The sequence below is a fragment of the Labrus mixtus genome, chromosome 2 (assembly GCF_963584025.1).
Source record: "Labrus mixtus chromosome 2, fLabMix1.1, whole genome shotgun sequence".
NCBI classification, from domain to species: Eukaryota; Metazoa; Chordata; class Actinopteri; order Labriformes; family Labridae; genus Labrus; species Labrus mixtus.
Window position 1 is genome coordinate 20,898,573 of NC_083613.1, and position 24,259 is coordinate 20,922,831.

General features: G+C 40.9%; 2 protein-coding genes across 2 annotated transcripts; one reads left to right on the forward strand and one right to left on the reverse strand.

The window, feature by feature from the left end:
• Positions 1-273: 273 nt before the first annotated feature.
• On the reverse strand, positions 274-23,545 carry slc5a10 (solute carrier family 5 member 10). The gene is made up of 15 exons (XM_061055886.1): positions 23,024-23,545; positions 22,882-22,953; positions 21,071-21,175; positions 20,388-20,447; positions 19,873-19,977; positions 19,648-19,753; positions 19,459-19,539; positions 19,167-19,372; positions 16,080-16,215; positions 6,102-6,209; positions 5,853-6,003; positions 5,549-5,717; positions 2,296-2,511; positions 1,110-1,203; positions 274-908 (listed from the first exon to the last, which is right to left on the reverse strand). The coding sequence occupies exons 1-15, from the start codon at positions 23,129-23,131 to the stop codon at positions 715-717; spliced, it is 1,911 nt and encodes a 636-aa protein (XP_060911869.1). The 5' UTR covers positions 23,132-23,545; the 3' UTR covers positions 274-714.
• On the forward strand, positions 7,088-18,278 carry fam83gb (family with sequence similarity 83 member Gb). Its single transcript, XM_061055854.1, has 5 exons — positions 7,088-8,371; positions 10,187-10,354; positions 11,321-11,445; positions 14,041-15,436; positions 17,010-18,278. The coding sequence occupies exons 1-5, from the start codon at positions 7,862-7,864 to the stop codon at positions 17,379-17,381; spliced, it is 2,571 nt and encodes an 856-aa protein (XP_060911837.1). The 5' UTR covers positions 7,088-7,861; the 3' UTR covers positions 17,382-18,278.
• Positions 23,546-24,259: the final 714 nt, after the last annotated feature.

Sequence of the window (24,259 nt, forward strand, 5' to 3'; positions counted from 1 at the left end):
TGTTCTATTCCACTTGTTAGTTTTAACTGTGAATACACGTACCATTGTTATAAAGGCATAAACTGTGAACATAGCGTCAGACTTGTGTGATTCGTCGACTATTTCCGCACCGCGTTTTATCTTCATGCCCCACACCCCATCCCCAGGAAAAGTCTCCTGCTGTGATGTGTGATCACAGGCAAGTCAGGAGGATTTTGGGACAACCTGCTTAAAAATTTAGAAAAAAAGATTCAGGAGTGCATAATGTGTAAAAGGCTTGTGTCTAGTAAAGTTGTTTTTTTCCCCAACACAACCATGCAATTAACAACAATGTTAGAAATTTCACATTTTGACTCTTGACTTTGTGATTATTATCCATCATTATGTTTAATTTGATGGAAATGTGGAGCAGATTAAAGAAAAATCAAACCAAATAAGACATTAAGAGGTGTGTGCAGCCCTTAGCAGAGAGGTATGTGCTGTCAGACTTTTTTGTTTGAAATGTTCTACATCTGCATGTACACCTGTATGATTCACTTTAAATACAGTACATTGCCTTGATTTTTGAAAGATATGCATACAATGTATAAAAATCACAGCTTGCTTCTACGCCGTAGAGTACCTGGAGAAATTAGAGGCTGTTTGGCAGGCAGGCAGAGTTTCTGGGTTCATGTTTCAGAGTTTGGCAGAGGTTCAGCGGGAGGGCGAGGCAGGATGTTAAATCGGATCCTTGACTCAGGCAAAGTATGCATACAGAAAAATGTTAATGCTGACCAAGAGGAGAGCGTTCACACAGCAGAACCTGGACCAGAACACACTCTCTCTGACACTAAGCACTCTGGGAGCTGGAGTCTCTTCTGATCGCCGAGCTGCTGAGATACACAATCCCGCACCATGACCACATGTCACACTCCGAGTTGGCTCAGAGCCTGAAAGACACACACACACACACACACACACACACACACACACACACACACACACACACACACACACACACACACACACACACACACACACACACACACACAGCAGACACAGGAAGTTACTCAAGCAAAATCTACAGAGATGACTGTAAATCACATGATGGCTGGTTTTATTCCATGTGGCCTGACTATTCAGAATCTTACTCTGGGAGCTACGGTGGCTGACAGAGGACACTTTCTGTAGAGGTATTTCTCTTTGTGGTTGTTCAGTTATAGTCCACCATGTCAGGTTACATAACTAAGAGAGAAGAAAAAAGACATGTAACCAAATTGAATGAATTAAAAGCAAATCAATTATTTTCAAAATCTACAATTGTAAAAAAAACAACAGCTTTGTTGACAAAATCCTGATGTGTTTCATATTATAGGATGTATGATTCTTTCTTAAAAAGAGTTAGAAGTAATGATAGATCCCATGAAGCTGGAGCTAATAGCTTTTTAGCTTATAGCTTTACTTAGCCAAGCATAAAGACTACAGAAACTGGATATGGCTAACTTGTTAAGATATGCTAGATATAGTCATTTTATCGGCAATCTTAAGTGGTCCTTGTTGGTAGTTTTTTTTCCATTTTGACAGAACCAGGCCAGCTAGCTGTTGGCTATAGCTTCGTGTTTAACAGATGCAAACCCCATGTACACAGGCAGAATTCCTCAAAGCAGGCATCCCGGGTTCAAATCGTGGCCTCTTTCCCGCATGTCCTTCCCCGCTGTATTTCCTGCTGATTTACAACTTTATCCACTGTCTTGTCTCTCAGGGAAGGCATGAAAAGCCCCCCAAAAATAAATCTTTAAAATGTCAAACTTTTCTATTGATGATACTGTATTTATTCATTTTAAGTACAAATAATAATTGGTGGTCATTTCACCAGCTAAGCTTCATAGTCTTTTTACTCATTAAGGTAAATCCTGGTTTCATTTCTATGTATAGTCTAATTTTTGGTTTTTGCGAATACTGTGGGAAAGGATGTCTGAACATTTACACAGAACACAGATACAAGGAGTGGAAAAAATCTCTCTTTTTCAAGTTTGGGCTAATCCTCTTGAAATGTGAATTGTGACAGAGCATTTAATCAGAACGGCTGCTGTTTGCACTGCAAGTTCACACAAAGGCCTGAGGAATGTCAGACAAAACAATCGGGTTAACGGCTTTAGAAATACTTGAAATATGTAGCATGTAGACAATCCTTTAGATGATGCCTCTTCCTTTACCTCAGATGTATCCATTTTCTAACGTTAAGCAGATAAAAGTACAGGTATGTCAACAGGAAAATACTTACAGTCATAACTTCCCTATTAGATCTGGTGTTTTCTGTGTCTGAAGTTTACACACCTGCTCGTGGCTGGGTGGAGGTGTGAGCAGTGATACTATAGTTACAACAATAGCAGTTAGCCCACACAGCAAGATGGCAAAATGGAGGTAGTGGACATCACGCAGCACCGCAGGAGCTGAGTCCACAACGCCACATCTGGGAGGGGGGAAGGCAAACTCCAGCACCATTCTACACACACCCACCACCAGACCCACCATCAGGCCCCAGAATGCCCCCTGAATACACACAAAGAAACACACTCAGGTTATATTGCATATCTGGATTTATTTGTTAAACCTTCAGCTTCTAAATGTGTCAGTGTAACTCCTGCAACAGGCCTGGGTCACACTTGGGTGTGTTCGCCTCGCAGCGCTCTCACTTTCCCACAACGATAATCTGTCATTGTCGTGTCACTTCTCACTTAAGTACGCACACGTGTGACACAAATGCAGTGACACAAATAACTCTCTGTCTCCTTTTCTATTCAACCTTCAGCAAAGAATGTGATCCGTGCACTTTGACTAAACGCTAGTAAAAATAATGAGATTTTCAAAACACAGAGTAAAGAGCTGTAGCCTACTTTTGTTCTATATTTTCTATCTTCTTTCAGAAAAAAAAACATTTTTGTTGTTACATTGCCAACTGTTGTGTGAGTTCTGCTTTTCTGGTTTCAGTTTCAATCTCAAAATGTAAAAAAGAAAAACAGCACTTTTCATTGCAAAACCCTTGAAGGAAATTCCTAGGATTAATACAAAGACGGCTCAAGAAAAAAACCATCATATGCACAACATGAGCTTGAAATAACAATACTAATAGCAGGGTTAATAAGTGTTTTATAGGTTAGATTTGCAGCTGTGCCTCAAAGACACGTCATGTTCTAATTAAATAGTTCTTTGTTGTTTGCTCACTGCTGAGTCAGACTAGTCAGCATGTGACACATCCTGTGCACTAACGAGTGTCCTTTGTCCACATGAGACACCAACATTAAGTTTCTTACAGCCATATGCTCACTGTGTTTATATGAACCAAAAAGAAAAAAACTCACAGCATTTATGTACCACAGCTATTGACCCTTCTCAATAACTTTTAATGGGTTTAAAGTGAAATGTTAACAGATGGCTGTGACATTTAACAACTCCTCTTGTCCAGTTCCGTCTTGGGTCTCCTGCTGGCTTAAAGACGTTGGAGCATACAGATTTAAATTGACTAAATGTGGTATACATGTTAAAGCTTTAAGACATTTCAGTTAACTATTTTGTGGCAACTGTATTTCATCGCTTCTTCTTAATATGAAATTAGCGTTGCTGTTTAAACAAGGCTAAACAAGCTAGTCATGCTAGCTAGCAGCAGCATGTGACACTTACTGTAAGAGTTATGGGGATTTGAGGTATATGCTGATACTAGCATGCTTAAACATGCTCACAATGACAATGGTAATCTGGTTTTTGGACAGTATAATATTTCTCATCCTCATTATCACCATTTTATTTGTTTAAGCATGCTGACACGTGTTCACAATGAAGATATCCTGGTGGTATCACTGTCACATTTTTTTTGTGTTAGCACACGAACCAAGCTTTGACCTCTGGCGTTGAAAAATTAAACCGATGCTGAAGAGTAAAAAACTGGAGTTCCTCGATTGTTCACTTGAGGCTGTCTGCAAAAGCCAAGGAATCCCAAGGACACATATTAAATTGCTAATTTTACAGCAGATATAAACATAAAAAACAAACAATCACTGTAACTGTGACTTCCTGCAAATCAGAGTGTTTGCTCCTCCAGTCCAGTCCCAACTTGGGTCTTCCGCTGGTTTAAAGACATTGGCGCTAAATTTGGTATAAATGTGCAAGTTTAACGCATCTCTGTAAACTATTTCGTTTTAACTGTATTTCCTCGCTTCTTTTAAATATAAAATCCTGTTTAAACAAGGTTAGAAAAACTAGTCATGCTAGCTGCAAATCAGAGTGATTGCATGGGCTCCTGCCAACCTCTGACGTAATGCATTAGACAGTAACCTTACATAGACTCTTTTAAGCTTCATTCAGAGTTAGAAAAGGAAAACATTTACATTACAGTAAAAAGGAAGAACCTTTTCACTGTGAAAAACTTAGAAAACCATCTGCAACCATTTAATATCTTAACAGCATGTCCACAAGGTGCAGACACACCCAGAACTTGCTCTATTAAAACTGAATTGTTGACTATCCAGCAGACTGGTCTTCACTTGTAGAAAGAAAGATGTTTCAACATGTGTGTTATTAGCTCTGGGCTCATACACATTCTTACCACATAAGTTTTATCTGTTATATCGCTCTCTGTTAACCTTTGTCTTCCAATATATTCACACATGCCCTTACTTGCACTTTGTTATCTTCCAGTATCAATATCAACAACTCTCACTTCACATGTGAAGGAGCCGAACAATCATGTCCGTGACTATACAGAGGAAATAATAAACAATACACTTAATAAAATGGGTGGTGCTATCACACACATAGATATGCATGTACATTAGCACACACACACACGCACACACACGCACACACACGCACACACACGCACGCACACACACGCACACACACGCACACACACGCACACACACACACACACACACACACACACACACACACACACACACACACACACACACTCCAGTACTCCACACTGAGCAGTGAGGGTTTTTGGCAGCTGGAACCCATGTGAGGATAATAAAACTGTGCACCAGTACAGTGTGGGAGAATGGACAAACAGAGCACTCAGGAAAGACTCAAAACACCAAGACATTTCTGATTGTTTTCCAGCATTGACTATATTTTGAATAGAGTTTTGATATTTCTGTTCTAATGTTTATTGCTCCTTGCTGAAATGAAAGCAGCAGAAGCTGTTTTGTAGCAGTCTCTAAAATGTTAATGAAATGAGTTGGGTTTATTTTTATCACGTTTGTAATGTAATTAGTGCTCTAAGAATTAGTTGAATATTGAACAAATAATTTTGTTAAAGTGATTTATCCAGACAAAATATCATTATTTGCCGGTTCCTTTTTCTTTTAAGATTTGCTGCATTTCTATTTTTTATATCAGTGGGATTTTTTAATATTCAAGGTTTAGTGTGTTGATCTTAAACAATAAGCAGTTTTAAGTCATTCTATTTGGGAATGTTTATCTTAATTCTAAATAAAACTAATGATGAATTCATCCAAAATGGGGGGGGGGGGGGGGGGGGGGGGGGGGGAAGATAGTTTCAGCCCTTAGTGTAGGCCTATATATGAGTTACCTGCTCGTTGGTCCTCTTCCAAAAGACAGCCAGAGTGAAGACAGCAGTGACAGGTGGAGCGAGGTAGCTTGTCACTGATTGGATGTAAACATACAGCTGACCACTGTTAGCCGACTGCAAGATGGGGATCCACACCACACTCACCACCACCAAGATCACAGTCACGATCCTGGAGCAAACAGAACATGCCTTTAAATGTATTTCAAACGTCCTTTTTCTTTATTGATCCAGTTGCTAAAAGTGAACTTTTCATTTTCATATTGCACATTTGATGTTTTGGTCAGGGAGGCTTAAGAAGTGTTACCTGCCGACCAGAAGCAGCTCTCGTTCTGAGGCACGTGGGCGATGTTTCTTCCAGATGTCCATAGTGAAGAGTGTGGAGCTGCTGTTGAAGATGGAGGTGAGCGAGGACATCAGAGCAGCCATCATCACTGCTATCATAAGTCCTCTCAAGCCTGTAATACACACATGCAAATGAACAGATTCAAAAATAGACACATTAAGAAACATGTCTATTTTTTTTAACTTTGTTTATTGAGAGCAATGTTCTCACCACTTGGCATGAGTTCAATGACCAGTTTGGGAAAGGCGATGTTTGAGCATCCCACCTCAGCTCCACACACGCGCACACACTCCTCTGGATCCACACATCCCACAGAGTCTGAAATATGAAGACACTGTCACAAGAGTGGAAGTGGTAACAAAATATTCTACTATTCTCTATGCAAAATTCATGCTCCTTTGCTCTATTTTCTACTCATGCTGAGGCAAAATATTCCTTTAAGTTGGACAACATAAGTATCTCTGTCTTTATCCTAAATGACCTATACGAGATTGATGTTTTCAGTGCTCTTGTTCCGTTGTCCTTCCTGCTGGAATTATAAAAATTGGCACCAGAAATGTTCTTCCATGAAAAACGACTGAAACAATTATCAAAACATTTGGGAAAGAAAATAAAGACTGTTTTGGCATCATGCTGTTAATCACCTTTTCTGACACCTGGCAGCAGGTGTGACATGCATATAAGATTACGGTTTAGCAAGAATCAACATAGTTGCTCATTTGTATTGTTTGTGTAGATGCATCACTCAGGCTATTGATTTGAGGCCATTTCATTACCAGCTAAATACTCTAAATATGACCATTAATCACCAAATGCATCCAGTAAATCCAATATTTCTACTTGAATGCAGTGCAAGTAAGTTGAAAAAAAAAATGGGTGGGGGTGGAATCAGAATGAGAGAAGGCTTTTAGATGTAGGCTACTAAAGAGCATCTCACCACTGCCTAGTAAACTTAAAACATTTATTTTTAAATTTTTTAAATACTCCTAAGTATCGATAATTAAAAAAAATCATGCGTGCCTATGGATGAGTTACCCTATATGACAACATTTTAAACAATGAAGTCCCATGGTGTTAACTTGTCACAATTGGTGAGTTCATAAACTGTGAGCTACAGGATTCCTCTCCGTCTGTCTATGCAGGAGGGTGGAGTTTGAAGCCTGTCTACTCTCTACACTCCCGGGACACTCCGCCTTTCTGTCCCGGTATCAGAACTTCCGTTTGCGAATTCCAGGGTCAGACACCCACCGTCTGCTCCACACTGGACTTATCTGAACTTAAAGGCGAGGGGGGACGTTTATGAGAAAGACACACCGACGTGATTTCAACGCAAGGAAAGGTTGGACTCAGGCGCCACGTCAGTGATATGAACTTTTCTGTGTTTCGGGGGAACTCATCAGAAGTTGCCATTTTTTTGTGTGCCCGCAACAGCTGCAGCGTTCAAACTCAAGAAACGAAGAAGAAAAGTGACTCGTCAGCGACAGAGCTGAATCATGCTCTGTTTCAACACATTTAAAGGAGGATTAATGACTTGTGTCTTCATCTCAAGTGTGCTTTCCGCTGTAGCCTGACTCACTGGCAGACACGCACAACCACTCGGCTGCCTGTGTCTCCGTTTTCCGCCGGGCCCCGCGGCTACAGCAGCTGAACCGGGTCGCCGCCGCTGGAGTCGCCCGGCCCCTGTCAGGTGAGAGGCGTGGCTTTGGGCTTGAAGGCTTTGTTCTCAAACACCTGAGTGTGTGTGGGAGTAACAAGAGAGCTGGAGCTGGAGTATGTTCAGGAGGTTTATCTCATTCACACGTGAATATTTTCGCAGGTTGTGTTTAATATTTCCCTCACAGGCCTGTGGGCCGTGATGAGAAGTCATACTTTTTCGAAGTCTGACCTTTTGGAGCGACGAATGGAAAGTGGGTCAGAGTGTTTCCAGTAGGCTACTTAACTATTTACAAACCGGTGGGTACACTTGGGCCATGGCGTTGTCTCAGATTCAGTGTCTGGACGACCACCACATAAACTGGCGCGTGAGCGAGAGCAAACCGGAGTTTTTCTACAGTGAGGACCAAAGGCTGGCGCTGGAGGCTCTCATCACCAAGGGCCGTGATGCGTTCATGGACTACACCCTCGAAAATAACATCCGGCAATTCCTCTCGGAACCGGAGCTGGAGCGAATTGCACAGATAGCGGAGGCCTACCGACCTGGGCACGAGCATCACCAGAAGCCAGACACGCCCGGCCCAGGGAGCACTACTCCAGGGCTGGGGAATATCACCCCAGGGTCCGCGGAAGACGCTGACGGTCCGGTGTCCCTCCAGTACTGGCCGGACCGATCTGAAGCCTCAGTGGCGGAGTTGGACCTCGGTTGGCCCGAGGCCAATTCCTACAGAGGGGTCACGCGCGTGACCGTGTACACCCAACCTCCCACTGACGGACACACGCACATCAAAGAAGTGGTGCGTAAGACCATTGCATCAGCCCAAAAGGTAAGCATGCAGGAAGATGAAGGGGATGTTATTGTTCATAATGCAGTGTTTAGATTAAGTAAAGGTCAATGATGTCAAACAAATCATGCGAAATAACAGAAACATCCGAATTAGAAGTGAAAGTGGAGTCCTGTAGGCCTGTTAAAAGTTTGTTTTATGTGCAACCAAGACTATAACTAAGTGTTTGCACTGTGTCAAAGAATGTTTTAAGATAAAACTTGAGTTGTTGTAGGATTTCCTTATATTTTACTAGGTTTTTATTTGGCTTCTCCATGTATCCTATATGCAACTCTTGTGAACAAAGCACATTGTAACATTAAACAATCAAATAAAAAAACACCATCACTACAGAAGATAGTGTGTAGCCTTGACAAAAACTTCACTAAGGTTTGAAGTTGTTCCAGTGCAACCAACCCATCACATCAAAGAGGAAAACACAATCCACTTTCACTGATCTAAACATAAAAATAGGCCTAAGTAGAAACCCTTGAAAGAAAACCTTCACACGACTGACAAAGTTATCAATGGGCACTGTGTTGAGGTCTAACGGATTAGTACTTGGTTTATTGGAAAAAATAATCAGCTGCTCTTTTGAGCTCTTTGACTTTTTGATGAAAAACACAAAACATTCTCTTGTTCTAGAGCCATTCCAGCTGTTGCAGTTTTCATCTGTTAAAAACAACAGAAACTTCCTGTCTGTTTTTTTTTTACTTGGCACACAAAGCAAGATAAAGTTGTCCTGATGTTCTGAGTTATCTAAATATGAATATGTCCCTGTTGAAATAAAAAATGTTTTCTCCATTCACATTGCTGAGAGCTATGCAGTTGCACATGACAAGGTATATACTGTATCTTACAAAATGTATCTCCTATAGCTGAAGTTGGACTGTATTTAACCGTGTCTCTCATATACACTAAGTCTAGAGTTTATAGTCACTTTTTCATGTCAAATATGTAAATTGTCTAAAGACCTACTTCTCGTCGCCCTTTTCTCACACACACACACACACACACACACACCGATGCAAACAGCAAAGTTTAATACAACAAGCCTAATCTTGACACGGCAGTGGGAAAAAATGCTGACGTCTTTACTCATACCAACCCCCTGTACAAAATCTCTTACATGCATTAATGGCCTAGTACTTAAAAGTTCCAAGGCAGACTACTTTTTTTATGATTTGGAAGGCATTTAAGGCAGCGACCCGGGCAATAACTTTTTCCTCAACGCAGCTTTATAGCTCAGCTTACCTGAGCTTAAGCTATTCTTGTTTTTATAGGCATGCACATAGCCTCTTTCACCTTCTACTGTTTCTAACTCTATTTAGATTGGATCAACAATGTGTCACCACACACAAGTACACTAGGAATAATATGGATTTGAAATCTGAGGTAAAGCCTCAACTAGACCTTTTCCAGAGCAATTTTCATGTTCAGCTAATTTCTAAAGTTGCCAGTCTTTGGCGCATCAATTGTTCAGTTCTCAAAATTCAAACTGGGTCAAGTGAGGAGTGAATAGACAGCGCTGTGTGAGGAGGTGCCATGCTGTCACTGTGTTTGCCCTGTTGAACTCGCATTGTCAGCCGCTTCACACTCTATAGCCACAGTCTCCTTATGGGACACTCATGTTCAGACAAGTACTTTCACTTTGAGGGTTTAATTTACTTTAACATCTAGTTCTCACATATGCAATGCTTCCTAGAGGATTTGTGAGATGAATATTGTTTATAGGAGCAGCTCAAATCTAAATCAACCTCACAGACCAGGAAAAACTAACCCCATTTCTGGTTTCCTCTCTTTGGTATTTTTTTTTAGGTGATAGCCGTGGTGATGGATGTGTTTACAGATGTGGATATCTTTCGAGACCTGCTGGATGCAGGCTACAGGCGCAAAGTTCCTGTTTACATTATCATCGACCAGGCTGCAGTCCCCTCTTTTCTTTCCATGTGTGGCAGAGCTGATATGCACCGTGGACACCTGAAGGTTTGTAGAAACACACACACATACATACACAGATGGTGTTTTGATGTGTGTGTGTGTGTGGGGGGGGGGGGGGTTAGAGCTAGTTGGATAGATGGCTACTTCGATAAGTATGTAATAATAGAGAAGGGTTTAGTTTAAAAAGCCCCTGTGTCAACATTTGAAATTAATTTTTTTTTTCATTAAACACACACTTCTGCAATAACAAGTGTAACACTATAAAAGGGAATTCAATGAAAGTAGGGCAGATGAGGTGTGACATGTTTTAGCCTGCAGGTCTTGGCAAAGTGCATGCACCAGCTAGTTTTTCACCATGGGCTGAGTTTCTTTATTCTCTGAGTTGAACTGGTCCAGGCACTAACAGAAAATGCTTCATGTGTAATGGGGGGCTTTTCCAGATATTTTATACCAGAGGCCAAAAAAAGATACCAAGCTCATTCCGCTCTGTGCTGCAGGCAATTAGCCAAACCATGCACACAATTTGCTCTCTGTGACATGATAATACTCCACTTCTCCTTCTCCCTTCCTCATAGCATTAACCGCCAGACATCCCCCCTCTTTAAACTGCTTTTTTTTTATCTGCCATCTTTCCTGTCATTATGAGCATTTAGGACTTCTGTGCCTAGTGTCTACTGTGAGATTTCACACAGAATGTTTGCTTTACGAGGTAACGCTAAGCCTGGCACCACACCCTTATCACAGGGCCAAAGACAAACACGGCAGGGTGTGTCAAACAAGCTTGTACATACATCATTACAATGTACAGTGTTCAAACCTATAAAGTCATAAGGTTATGGTGGTATTATAAGAAAAGGAGCTCTTAGAAACTTGTGCTTTTCTGCTGCCTCTTTTTCTTGATGCCTTTATTTCCTTTTGTTCACTCAAATCCTACCTACCATTAACAATACAGCCTTAAGAGCCTCCCTTTGCATAACATTAACTCTGTATGTACATTTATGTTTTGTGTAGAATCTGCGTGTACGGTGCTGTGGAGGGGTGGAGTTCTTCACACGATCAGCACAGAAGGTGCGTGGTTCAATGAGCCAGAAGTTCCTCCTGGCTGATGGAGACAGAGCCATCTCAGGCTCATACAGGTGAGCAGTGTGCTTTACACTTAGTTTTGAATGTTCATGAAAACAGTGACACGTTTTTTTAGAAAGCAAGGACCAAAGGAAACCCAGATTCATTTTTTCATTTTCATCTGAATAGAGTTGTCCTGATTCCAGATTTTGTAACTTTGATGCTATTCTAGTGAAAATCAAACCAAGTCTTGGCACCCAATAAATTGGGTAATGTCTCAATTTGAATTACCAAAGAATACTGGCAAACGTCTGCACACTGTCTAAGTTGCAGAATGTTTTTTAGATCTTCTGGGCTTTTAGATATTTTGTTTGGATCATTAAAAATAACAGAAATTGTACCGTTTAAAAACAAGTCATATGAAAAAGTATAAAACATATTATGAAACCTAGATCGTTGATGTTGTTACCCTAGATAATAGCAACTCCAAGTCACGAAACAGTAAAAATGTCTTCCTATTGAGCACACTTACTTGTGCCAATTGTTTTTTGATAACAAGCGACCATGTTCATGATACAATTTCAGCATCAGACGTTTCTATTTACGGTATGTTATAAAGCTAGTGCGTGGTTACATAATATATGCAGAGCCGAGATGTTTTTGCTTCAGCTTGGATCAAGAAAATATCTAATAGTAGCAGCAAATGCAGATTTCTGTATCAAAGAAGTATGAAGTATTGACAAGGTAAACAGTCCCTGAGTTTCCTTTTTATTTGTGTACTAGATTTATGTTTTTCTTTCAAATAACTTTGACTTTTGGAATCGTTCCCTTTTCAAGACAAACCCAACCTATCACCACACTCTACAGTTTCCCTTTACTCCACTGAGCATTTTGGTATCTTTCAGTTCATTGTTTTGCTGTTCTGTACAGCTACTCCACTGTTGAGCTTCAGCTTTCATTGCCCAGTCTCATCCAGTATGGGTGACAGCTGTTTGGGGGCAAACATGCACCTTTAAGCTACTTAACTTGATAACAAAAGATGATATGTCAATATTTAGTTAACAGCGTCAGCGCTGCTCCCAACAGGCCAGAAATATGAAACCATACTTGTTGCATCATGCTGACCTTTATCTGCCAGTTTAAATTTCTCATTAGATTGATCTTTCACTATCATGTAAAAATAACCTTAACGCATGCACAACCCCTTCTTGTTGTCTTAGTTACCTACAGTAATTACTAACACCTCTGTATGGCTCACAGACATTATCCAAGGAAGTTGAGGAATCCCAACTTGAAATAAAGATGTGATCTAAGATAATCATGATCATTATATGATGCATGACTTCAAGGTACACATGTCTGGTGGAGTAATGATTAACCTATAAAGGGTTATTTCCTCAGTAGGAGGCTTGACATAGTAGAACAAGTTTAGATGGAGCAAACCTGCAAAGGGAGCGATTTAGCTGAAGCGTATGAAAACTAAAAATCTGATGTTAAACAATAGCTCAGTGTTTGTTTCTACCATTTTTAGATGTACTGTCCCCTTTTAGCTGCATTACTTTCCTTTAAGTACACTAAACTTGACCAGAAAAAACCTTGTATCTGCACTTATACTTGTCATATATTTTTTATGACCACAGTATTTTAACAGGGAGGACCATTGAGCTCAAGCTTGTTTATAAATATGTCTTGACCCTGATAACAGATAATCAAATGGCAAACAGGCTAATGCAATTACATTACATAGTTCAAAGAAAATGCATGCAATTACACTACTCTTTGTCAATAAAAAAAATAATTACATTTATTTTACAGGGACTCATTTGTCTAATTTTTCAGGCTTCTGCAGATTGTTTTAGGAGCCAGTTTACTATTCTCAGTATTGAATAGGTCATTAAAGAGGACCAAATAGTGCAGGTTGAAATCTAATCTTTGTTAGAAGGCTTGTGAGATACAATGGATGTTTGTCTAAAGTGCTTTGTTACTAAATAAATACTGCAAGTATTTTCTCTCTCTAATGGCCACAACTGCCACTGATATTTCTAAAAATAATAAACAACAAAATGTTCTAAAGCCATTCTGAGTCAAACAAGTTTGGAGGGATCAAAAGATTTTGTCAAGAGCTTCACCATGTTTTTGTGTGGAGGTCTGGTATAAGAAGTTGAAAATGTTACCAATTTCAGGGTTAGATTCCTCTGTGCCTGATAGGGCCTCGCTTTGCTTCATGTGCTCAGTCGTACACAAATATCAAGTCAGTTGTAAACATAGTAAAAAGGACTTTGCTTAAAGAAGAGCAGGTTATGCCACTACAAAATGCTGTGCCATTGAACACAGAAGAAATTCAGTATCCAATTCAGACATTTTTTTTCAAATTAAATAACTAACACAGGAGGCGCAGGATGGCTTAGCAGTTAGGTTGCATCCTACTGATTTCCTACGATATCCACTGTCCTCTCAAAGAAAGGCATAAAAGCCCCAAAAAAAAGGTTGAACATGGGTGAACAATACCAATACCAACAGCTGAATATTTGCTTTCTATAGTTCAGGGCATTACATGACTTATTTCTATTAATAAATGTCATTTTTGTATTTGGCAAAACGAATTCTAATTGTGATTCATAGGAGAGTCACCACTGTGAATGACTATTTCCATGTCTGTGTTATTCCAGCTTCACCTGGTCCTCGTCTCGCTTGGACCGTAACCTCAACACTGTGATCACAGGACAGGCAGTGGAGACCTTTGACTTTCAGTTTCGGGACCTTTTCCTCCTGTCCAGAGGTGTGTCTCTCCAAAAGGTTCCCATGGTAGATGAACCAATCCCTGACCCTCTACCTCAGGCTGCCCCTGCTCCGATTTCAGCTGCTATTGCTCGGAAACTTATTAATCCCAAATATGCCCTGGTTTCCACAGGAACCCACACAAGTCAAACTTCTTCGGAACAAAATTCAAGCAAACAGATTCCCCCTGGGCTAAAGATTGTTAAGGGACGTTTAAAGAATGTTATTGAAGAGCCACCCATACATCCTGGATTGGCTAATCTGGAGAAAGTATACCTGATTCCATATCTGCCCACCTGGCCAGAGCCAGATCCACCAAGCGATGTGATTGGATTTATCAACATCAGAGATGAAAAGCGAGCCAATCAGGTTCACTTACAGAGGTCTGAGAGGTTTGAGGTCAGCCAGGCTATACGCTTCACCTCACCGCTGACAGTACCTGCACCAGCTGAGGAGCCTGCTTCAAACCAGGATGTGAACAAAGCTGGAATAGCAGAAAATCCTTCTGGGAATAAATGTAAAGACACCTCTACTCCTGTGAGTCCAACCAAGAAACAGTATAAAAAGCAAACGCAAACAGCTGTGTGTAAAGACGAAACTGATGTAACAGATTCAAGAGGACCTCCTCAGCAGCAAAACACACCTGTAGGTCAAGAAACACACAAACCAAATAAACACACTCCTACATCACAACCCACTGTTACCGCTGATTCACAACCAACAGACAATGCTAAACAAACTCCAGAGGACACACAAACTGTAGCCCCTCCTGTTCCTAAACCACGCACATTGCAGATAGTCGTTGACCCTGTCATCTCAGATCAGCCTGGCCAACCACAAGTGACTCTGATGAAAATGAACCAATCAGATGAGGAGGAGGAGGAGGAGGAGGAGGAGGAGGAGGAGCTGAAACCAAGACACAGCAATTTACTATTAAAGGACGACGGGCGGGACTCAGGCAGCAACGGTGATGGTAGCCAAGATAGCACAAAGGTTATATGTGACCTAGCCGCCAATGATGATCCTTCAAGCACCTCCACAGCATCAGAAGAGGAGTTTTATGACTGTGACCAGCCAGAAACAAGAGACCAGATGATCCATAGGGTGACGACAGGGTCTGGTCGTGGGCAGCGCCTTGGAGATGGTCTCAACATGATGGCTCGCTTCTCCCAGAGCATGCTAGACCTACGGGAGCCCAGCAAAACGGAGGATAGCACTGACCTGATACGCCAATCACAGCAGCTCCGCAGACAAGGTCACCCCTCACCACACAGGCACATAGGACAGGTGAGCACCCTGCAGATAGTTGTTTTTTTTTTACACACGCACTTCTTAAAATTTCTAGAAAATGTAGGCCAGCCTCTGAAAAGCCCCCTTGTCAGACAAAAGGGGGTGGTGCCATGATGTAAACATCATCACCGCTACATGCTGGCAGTTAATTTTCCTGAATATACAAAATGGTCTCACCCACCCTCAACACGGAAACTTTACCCGTGGGATGTCCCTTGTTATGTTTTGTTTATCTCCACCTTGGATATCTTGTTTTACTATTTTCAATATTGACTCCTGCACGATCACTGTAAAGGAGTGCACAGGATTAACATTTGTTTAGAATGAACAGGAACACAGAAAGGAAACACATTGATACAATCCTACTGAAAAAGGGTGTGTTGCACCAGTCGTGTCAAAGCAGGTTACTACATGCTTACAATGAAAACGTGTGTGTGTGTGTGTGTGTGTGTGTGTGTGTGTGTGTGTGTGTGTGTGTGTGTGTGTGTGTGTGTGTGTGTGTGTGTGTGTGTGTGTGTGTGTGTGTGTGTGTGTGTGTGTGTGTGTGTGTGTGTGTGTGTGTGTGTGTGTGTGTGTGTGTGTGTGTGTGTGTGTGTGTGTGTGTGTGTGTGTGTGTGTTCCCACATCTGTGTGCATGCACCTGGATAGAGAGCTCTGCTGATCATGCCAGGAAGGATTATGAAGATGAACGGCAGCATCTTCAGATAGGCAGCCAGGATTGATGCTCCTTTCACATGACTCATGTTTTTAGCAGACAGGGACCTCTGTACAATCACCTACACATACAGAAACAAAAATAAGGAGAATAATAGTGATCAAAAAATGTTTGAACGTAAGTGTAAATATGACTGAATGAAGGGTGGAATACTTCCGTAATCACTTATCTGAGGTAACGGAAGTAAGGTTGGGTTTAACGTCTGTGAAGGAGGACAGGACATTTTCGCAAGCCTTTTCACACATGCACTTCTGTAAATGTCAAGAACATGTCAGGATAGGTTGCCCCTGAAATCCTCCTGACTTGCCTACCTACATACTGTATGTACTTCACAGCAGGAGACTTTGACTTGTCAGGTGGGAGGAGTGTGGGGTTTTAGAAGGGCAGGACATGATGAAAAAGTCTATTAGGATGAAAGTTTCTGACGTTATATCACTGCTACGTTCAATTTGATGTATTCCAAGCCTGCTCGCTTATTGTGAATTTACCTGGATATCACCTGCTGCGTTTGCACATCAGCTCACCCTGACTTCATGCAGAAATGTTGTTTGGGGGTTAATAGGAAAAAATCTGGGTAAATGGAGTGAAAGTTTTTTTTTTTTCATGAACCTTTTAGTATTTATGTGTATTTGTGACAACACCATTAGTCTCTCTAGTTTCCCAGGAACATTGTTACCAAATGGAAAGTAAATCTAGGAATCGACTACATTAAAATGGAAAGTGAAATGATAGTTTTGGAGTACTTGCTATTTACAAGTACAAAATTATGAGAAACCAAGGATTGATCCCTGAGGTACTACTTATGTGACCCCATAATAACGTACTCGTCTCTCTCTTCATCCTCTTTCTGTGTAGTTGTATCAGACCTCAAAATCTCCAGGTCGTGATGGACGACTGAGAGCAAATAAAGTAGTCATTGCTAAACCAGGAAGTTTCCACCGCCCTACCCGAGCAACTGGCCCTGTGATTGGAGGACACCGTTACTGGCAGGGTCAAACGCTGCAGCCTGATTCATCTGGGCTGCATGGCGAGACACGTTCCGGCCGATCGCCAAGACGCCACAGCCCTGGTTACAGGAAGACAGACCATGCATTGCCACAGCCACCAGCCAATCCCTCTGGCTTACTAGGATTATCTTTCTCAAAACTGAACAGTTTAAAACATTTAAGGGCAAAAGGTGGGGCACCGCAGAAAAAAACGACTCAAAATAACAGGCCCACCAGGTAGAACTGTGAGCAAGTACCTGAAAAATGGTGATTTGATTTTAAGAAATTGATAACTCTTCAGTGTGTTAATCTCTATTTCTTGGATGCAAAGTCATTTCCTGTTTTTAAACCTTAAGGCTCAACATTTAGGACCTCTGTAACTAGGACAGTTTGACTAGGTCAACAAGGGTTTGCAATTTCATTGGAGGAATTGTTTGATGAGGTTTTGTCTTTAAATGAATTACATATCCTTCAATTTCTGTTTTTATTAGAAAAAAGGCTTATGATTGGATTTTCCAGACTTAATGATAACGAATTTTAGTAACTGATACTAATATCTGGAATAAAAATGAACACAGATACATATTTAGCAATTGATATGTATGTTTACAAACATGCATAAACACTCTCTCTCACACACACACACACACACACATTTTTAGCATACTTTGCTCAAATGTATTCATTCAAGAGTTGTTCTAATGGTTTAACATAAGCAGGGTATATATTTGTAGGTGATAACAAGTCATGAGAGATACTGGGACAGTGTGATAGTATTTCTTTTAGAATTGTAAATAATGTTTTGAAAAAATATTTCTTCATTACCTCAACTGCTGGTATTTTTCATTTTTGTACTGTAACCAACATAGATGTGTTGTAACTGTGTTTTAACTATGACATGTAACATTTGCAAATCATGTCACCCCACTGATACAGGAGTCATGCTCTAATGGTGATACCACTGTGATTGGTTACTGATTTTGCCAGGGTAGGCTGCTGTTTTGATTGCTTTGACATATTGTCAGATGTGAGGAATTACCTATGCAGATGTTGAGAAGTGGTATGTATGTAATTTAATCGTTGATGTGGGACCAAAAGGGAACGTTGTAAATAAAAAGACAGATTGTTGCTGACCAAACGCTGTTATTGTCTCAACCAGATCAAGGGTATCAACAAGGGGTTGTCTGTCAGAAAATGTATCTGGAAAACATCAATGACGGTAAGATGATTGCTGACAGGGCGGCTGTGGCTCAGTTGTTTGAGATGGTTGTCTCAATCGGAAGGCCCAGGGTTGATCCTCAGCCACATGTGTCCTGCGGCAAGACACTCAACAAAAATTGCTCCTGGCATATGAATGTGTATGAATGGGATTTGTTACTTCTGATGGTCACTGTACATAGCAACCTCTGCCAACAGTGTGTGAATGGGTGGGTGTGACCTGCGATGTAAAAGTGCTTTGAGTAGTCAAAAGACTAGAGAAGCGCTATACAAGCTCAAGTCCATTTCCCCCAAAGATGTGGGTTTTTTTTTTGGATTTTTGCCTGCACAGTCAGATGCAAATGTTTGTGTCAGTGTATAAAAAAAACAAAAAGTCAGCAAGCACACGCACATCACTCATATTAAGGTGCTGAGTCACCACTAGATAATGTGCAGAAAGAGTCGCAAGAACACGTTTCATGAAGAGCCCGGTTGGGCTCGAAATGTTGTGTTCTGTAATGCATATAGCAAATAAATAAGTATATCTTTGGAAGTCATAGTGTTGTGTGTCAGTGTATACACACTACTTAACACGTGTCACTGCCGTAATTGGTTGCAGTGTCCAATATTCCAATATATATTGTAGTGTCCAGTATTCTAACTATTACATTTATTTTACTCACTTATCTAAAGTGGAGTGAAAGATTCGGCAGCGAGCCTCTAGTGGCCATCAGTGGAACCGCATTTTACAGCACAAGTTCAAAAATGTGTTATCTGCACTTTTTGCCTACACATTCACACGCATGTTTATGTACGTGTATAAATGTACCTGGTCAGAGCACCAGTACCAGGTGGCCAGTATGGTGAGCCCCAGAGTCATGCCCGGCCAGGGTAAGTCTCCGGTGACGGCGTTTCTGAACAGGTGCATGGCGTCCTCACGGGGCAGGTGGCAGGTGCTGTTTGGAATGATCTTACTGGGCACCGCCATGCTGTACACCCGCTCCAGGTTGCCATAGCCGCCAATCTTATTGAATGCTGTGAACCAGGAACAAAAATCTCTGATACAATCCTTCAAATAACCATTATGAGTTGTTTTTTTGTATATTATAAATAGTAAAAACCTGTGATTGTTAGGATGATTGCACCGATAATCATTACAAATGTCTGCAGAGTGTCGGTGTAGATAACAGCAGCCAGACCACCTGAAAGGAAAGTTTTGCATCTTCAATCAAACGTTATTAATCCAGTGATTCTAAAAAAAGCACAATATTAGTGAAACTAACTATGTAACTGTGTGGATGTTTGTGTACCTGCAATAGTGTAGAGAGCAGTGACCACCAGCATGAGGACAGTAGACAGGTAGAGGTTCCATCCGAGGCAAACCTGAACAAACAAGGCTCCAGAGTACAGGTCAGTCTAGTGATAGAAACAGACACATCTGTCAACAATGCAGGCAAATGATTCAGGTTTATAGACAACAAGATGCAAAGTGATAAAAAAAAAGTTTTTATTTTCAGTGTGTGACATTATCGTACTGATATCTTTGTGAAGATAGACAACAGCAATGAGAGGACAGCCATGTAGGTTCTGATCCTCTCTCCTCCAAAACGACGGCCAAGGTACTCCGGCATTGTCACAATCTGAACAAACACATTTCAACTGCTTTATATAAGAGTTACACAGAAAGGGCAAACTGAAGAAGCTCCAGGCAGTTTTAGGAGCCCAGTATGATCTGTTACTTAGCAGCTATTTTGAAAGTTTCATTTGATCACACTCCCTGTTTTTAATATAGTTGTTATGTACGGATAAAGTAATTTATGTTTCCTAGAAGACAGTTGTATGTGTGTATTATTGTAACACCCTGTTGGGGAATTTTAAAGGCGGGGAACTGTGATGAGAATATCTCTTGGCACCTAAATGTACCTGCTGAACCAGCCTGAACAAGCATCTCTCAACCCTTATGGGCTTATCAGAGAGAGAGAGAGAGAGTGAGTGAGTGAGTGAATAAGTGCGTGTGTGTGTGTGTGTGTGTGTGTGTGTGCAAACTAACCCCTGAGGAAATGTAGACAGGTACAAAAACCCAGGCCAGGGCTAGCAGCACATATGTGGCCTAAGAGAAAGAGGGGGAGGAGTCAAAAAAGAACATGTAAAGAAGTTTGAAGTTAGACCACAAATTTCCTAAATAACTCCCTACAGAGAACTATTTTCCCGCAGTCCCAATGTGCAAGCTTTTCTACTTTTGTGCCCCTTCTAGTGTGCCTGGATTAGCTTTAAAAATGTTCTGCTGCTGCCCCCTGCAGTAGGTAACCTGCTACAGCTGTCGAAGGAAGAAAATCAAAATGCACCTGCAAAATTACATTTAAGTCTTTGGTCTACAAAGCGTCATTCAAAGCAGTAATGTGATCACATTCATTTTACAATAGTCAGAAATATGTCACCTGTAACTGTATGTTGTTTTACTTGCACAGCTTATGTTTATCTAGCCATCCCTATAAATACTGCACACAACAAATGAAACCATGCAGAAGGATAAGCAGACGAGCTCAGCTCCATTCCAGACTATGCTGCTTTTATTGAATATTAATAAGACCATTAAATAGTCCTCTCATAATGTTTTGTTTAAGCTTTGATGTTGATGGATGTGTGTGTGTGTGTGTGTGTGTGTGTGTGTGTGTGTGTGTGTGTGTGTGTGTGTGTGTGTGTGTGTGTGTGTGTGTGTGTGTGTGTACTCACATTCCATTCAAAACCAGCGACAGCGATGCCTCCAGCAGCTCCGGTCCCAGCCAGACCAATAAACAACCCGGAGCCTTCTGAACTGGCAAAGAGAGACGCTCCGATCTGTGCACACCAGTGATGGAATAAGTATAAAGTACCAATACAGCAATTTAAAGACATAATGTTGCATTTCAGTACAGTATGCAAACTCTTAATTAAGAGAAAGTATTAGCAGAAAACAGCTTTCAAAGTAGAACTTACGTTATCGTGTATTTCTAACTGTTGTTCATGCTGATACATCAGTGTTTAATTTCATTGTTGCTACTGTTTGAGGTGGAGCTTGTTTTCAATACTTAATTTAGTGTTGGATAGTTTAGTTCAGCTGTTCCCCAAACATAGGGTCCGTTCAGCCCCACGTCAAAGTCTTTTTGAATTATTCATCCGAAAGGGAATAAATAACACATCACATAACTTTGATCGTAAATAGTAGTGGGTGGCAGTAGCTCAGTCTGTAGGGACTTGGGTTGGGAACCGGAGGGTCGGTGCGGATCAAATACGGGAGTTGGTCTGGTAGCTGGAGAGGCGCCAGATCACCTCCTGAGCACTGCCGAGGCACCATTGAGCAAGACACCAAACCCCCAACCCAGCTCAGCAGCACCCGCCGTGGGCAGCTCTGTCACTCTGACATCTCTCCATTAGTGCATGTCCATAGGATCCTGTATGTGCATGTGTGTGTATATTTCATGTATGTGTTGCATGACATAGAGTGTAAAAACTGAAATTTCCCCTTGCAGGGATCAATAAAAGTAAATCTCTTAATCTCTTAAATGTTGTATTGAATAGTTGGACTTTTCCTTTGCGTCTGACAATCTCAAGCAGTGATTTAAATTAACCCATCTGATCTGCTCTTTGGTGGAAGATCTTATGACCTGCAACGTCTTAACTGATAGCAGGGCATTTGCTTTACTTGAATCTACTCTCTTGGAACAGGTTATATCACTTTGATTTGTTTTCCTCTGCCGATTTACCTGCTCAGTATAGGTTGGGTTCTTAGCTTAATGTCATTGCAATGCGATGTGAAACAGCCTTGTGTTGCCCATGTTAGTGTCCTCAAGACGCCACAAAAAACAAGCAGGAACTTAACATTGAAAAATCATAGCAACTCAACCAAACATAGCATGCAAGGTTTTGTAGAATGATGACTTGACACTTCTGACTAACCAATCAGTTCTCTCAATTCTTTTAACTTCACCGTTTAGTGTCGACAAATCAGCAGAGGAAGTTTGAAAAAAAGTATGGGCTCACAGGCAATGTACACAGCTTGTTCCAATTGGAAACCAAAAGCAACAGTTCCAAGCAAATCAAGATTAAAAAGGAGGAGAGAGACATCACAAGGGGCCCTGAACAGTGCCTGGTTGGGGTCTTTTGTAAAGGGTCCCTAAAGGTTGGAAACAGCTAATCTATTTCACGGGGTAATACCAAACTAGCTGTCAGATTGATTTTAAGGAGTAAAAGTAGAACATTTCACTTTGAATCATATTGCAATTGAAGTATAAAGAAACATAAAAATAAATCCATGCAGTAACCAGAGTTCATGTATGTTTTAGATACATTTGCCAAGCAAATCCCACCAGCAGTGTATCTGTGAATATACCACAAAAATGAAGTCTCAAAACTTTACAATCAAATTCAACTGAAATGATGTTTGCGAATAAGTGTAGCTGCTTGGTGGGTTTATTAGAAAAAAAATGACATCTAGTGCAAAAGAATTACAGACTTCCCCCTATATTTTATCTACAAAAACACCAGTAGGCTCGTGTCAGACTCACCGGCCACCAGGCCATGTCTCGTCCAGCCAGGAAGTATCCGCTCAGAGTGTTCCTGCTCACCCTGCATGATGACTGACAGAGAAAACTGTTACTCATACACATCAACCCAACAGCCACACACATTTACACCTCCGACTCTCACCCAGATGCCGACAGCGAGGTTGAGAAGAAAGTAGGTTGCTATGACAATAATGTCAGAGATGCTGAAGGACTGAGGCAGGGCATAGAAGTTGATGGTGGAGTTAGACATCCTCAGTGTTCACAACAGCACAAACACGCACTCGAAACAAACTAAAACAGCCTGAATCACCCACGTAGACACATACAAACTTAATGTATGTAGTTCTTACACCTGCACTGTCAATCTTATTAACCTTTTCACATTATCTGACATAGAAGACCGACTTTTCAAAGAAGAACACATTCCACTGAATGAAAACTCAGAAACCACTCGATTTTGAACTTTTCTACACTATAAAACAAAAGTCTTTCTAATATGAACACACACACAGCCAAACACACTCCAGTCCTTGCTAAAAGTCCCTTCTCGACTGGTCTAAACGCAGTTACTAGCCTGAGACGGAGTGTTTGTTGTATGCGTAAAGAGGGCCGTCCCCTGCCTGAATTGATGATTAAACACATCACCTTAATGTGGCACCTGCAGCGCTGACACACATGCTGTGCTAGGGGATAATGGAGTGTGTGGTGTGCAGTACAGCAGATGCTCATGTGGACCGGAGTCCATGCTGTTCACACACACACACACACACACACACACACACACACACACACACACACACATGGATGGTCAATCATTGGCTGTGACAAGTTTATAATCATTAGTGTCTAAACACACAAACATCTGCTGGTAAGTGCTAAGTACAGGTGAAAGTGTGTAAGACAGAAACCCCAACAGGTTTATTTGGTTTTCATTATTTCATTCAAATAATTGAAAGGGATTTTTTTTATTTAATGTCTCATGAGCAGAACAGCTCAAATCTATAATCAATTAGAACTTGTGTTAAAAATGAGAGCAAATACAACATTTTATTCAACTTACAGTTTTAGACATTTCTTAAAGTTATTTAATCCTAAATTAGATAGATCTGTTAGTTGTTTTGAATTATTGACATCAACAGACTTAAATACATTCCAGTTGTAGACGAGATCCTACCTGTACTTTCACCTGATTTTTCATCTTTATATTTGTACAAGTTTTAAAATATCTATTTCAAAGCTAATCTTTTTTGATGAAAGATTCACTATAAAGTAGAATTTATTTCCTTTTTTACACTCTGATCATATTAAACAACCCTATTAAAAGATATGTGTGAGAATCTAGTTTTTGAAACACTTTGAAATAATGTATTACCTACTT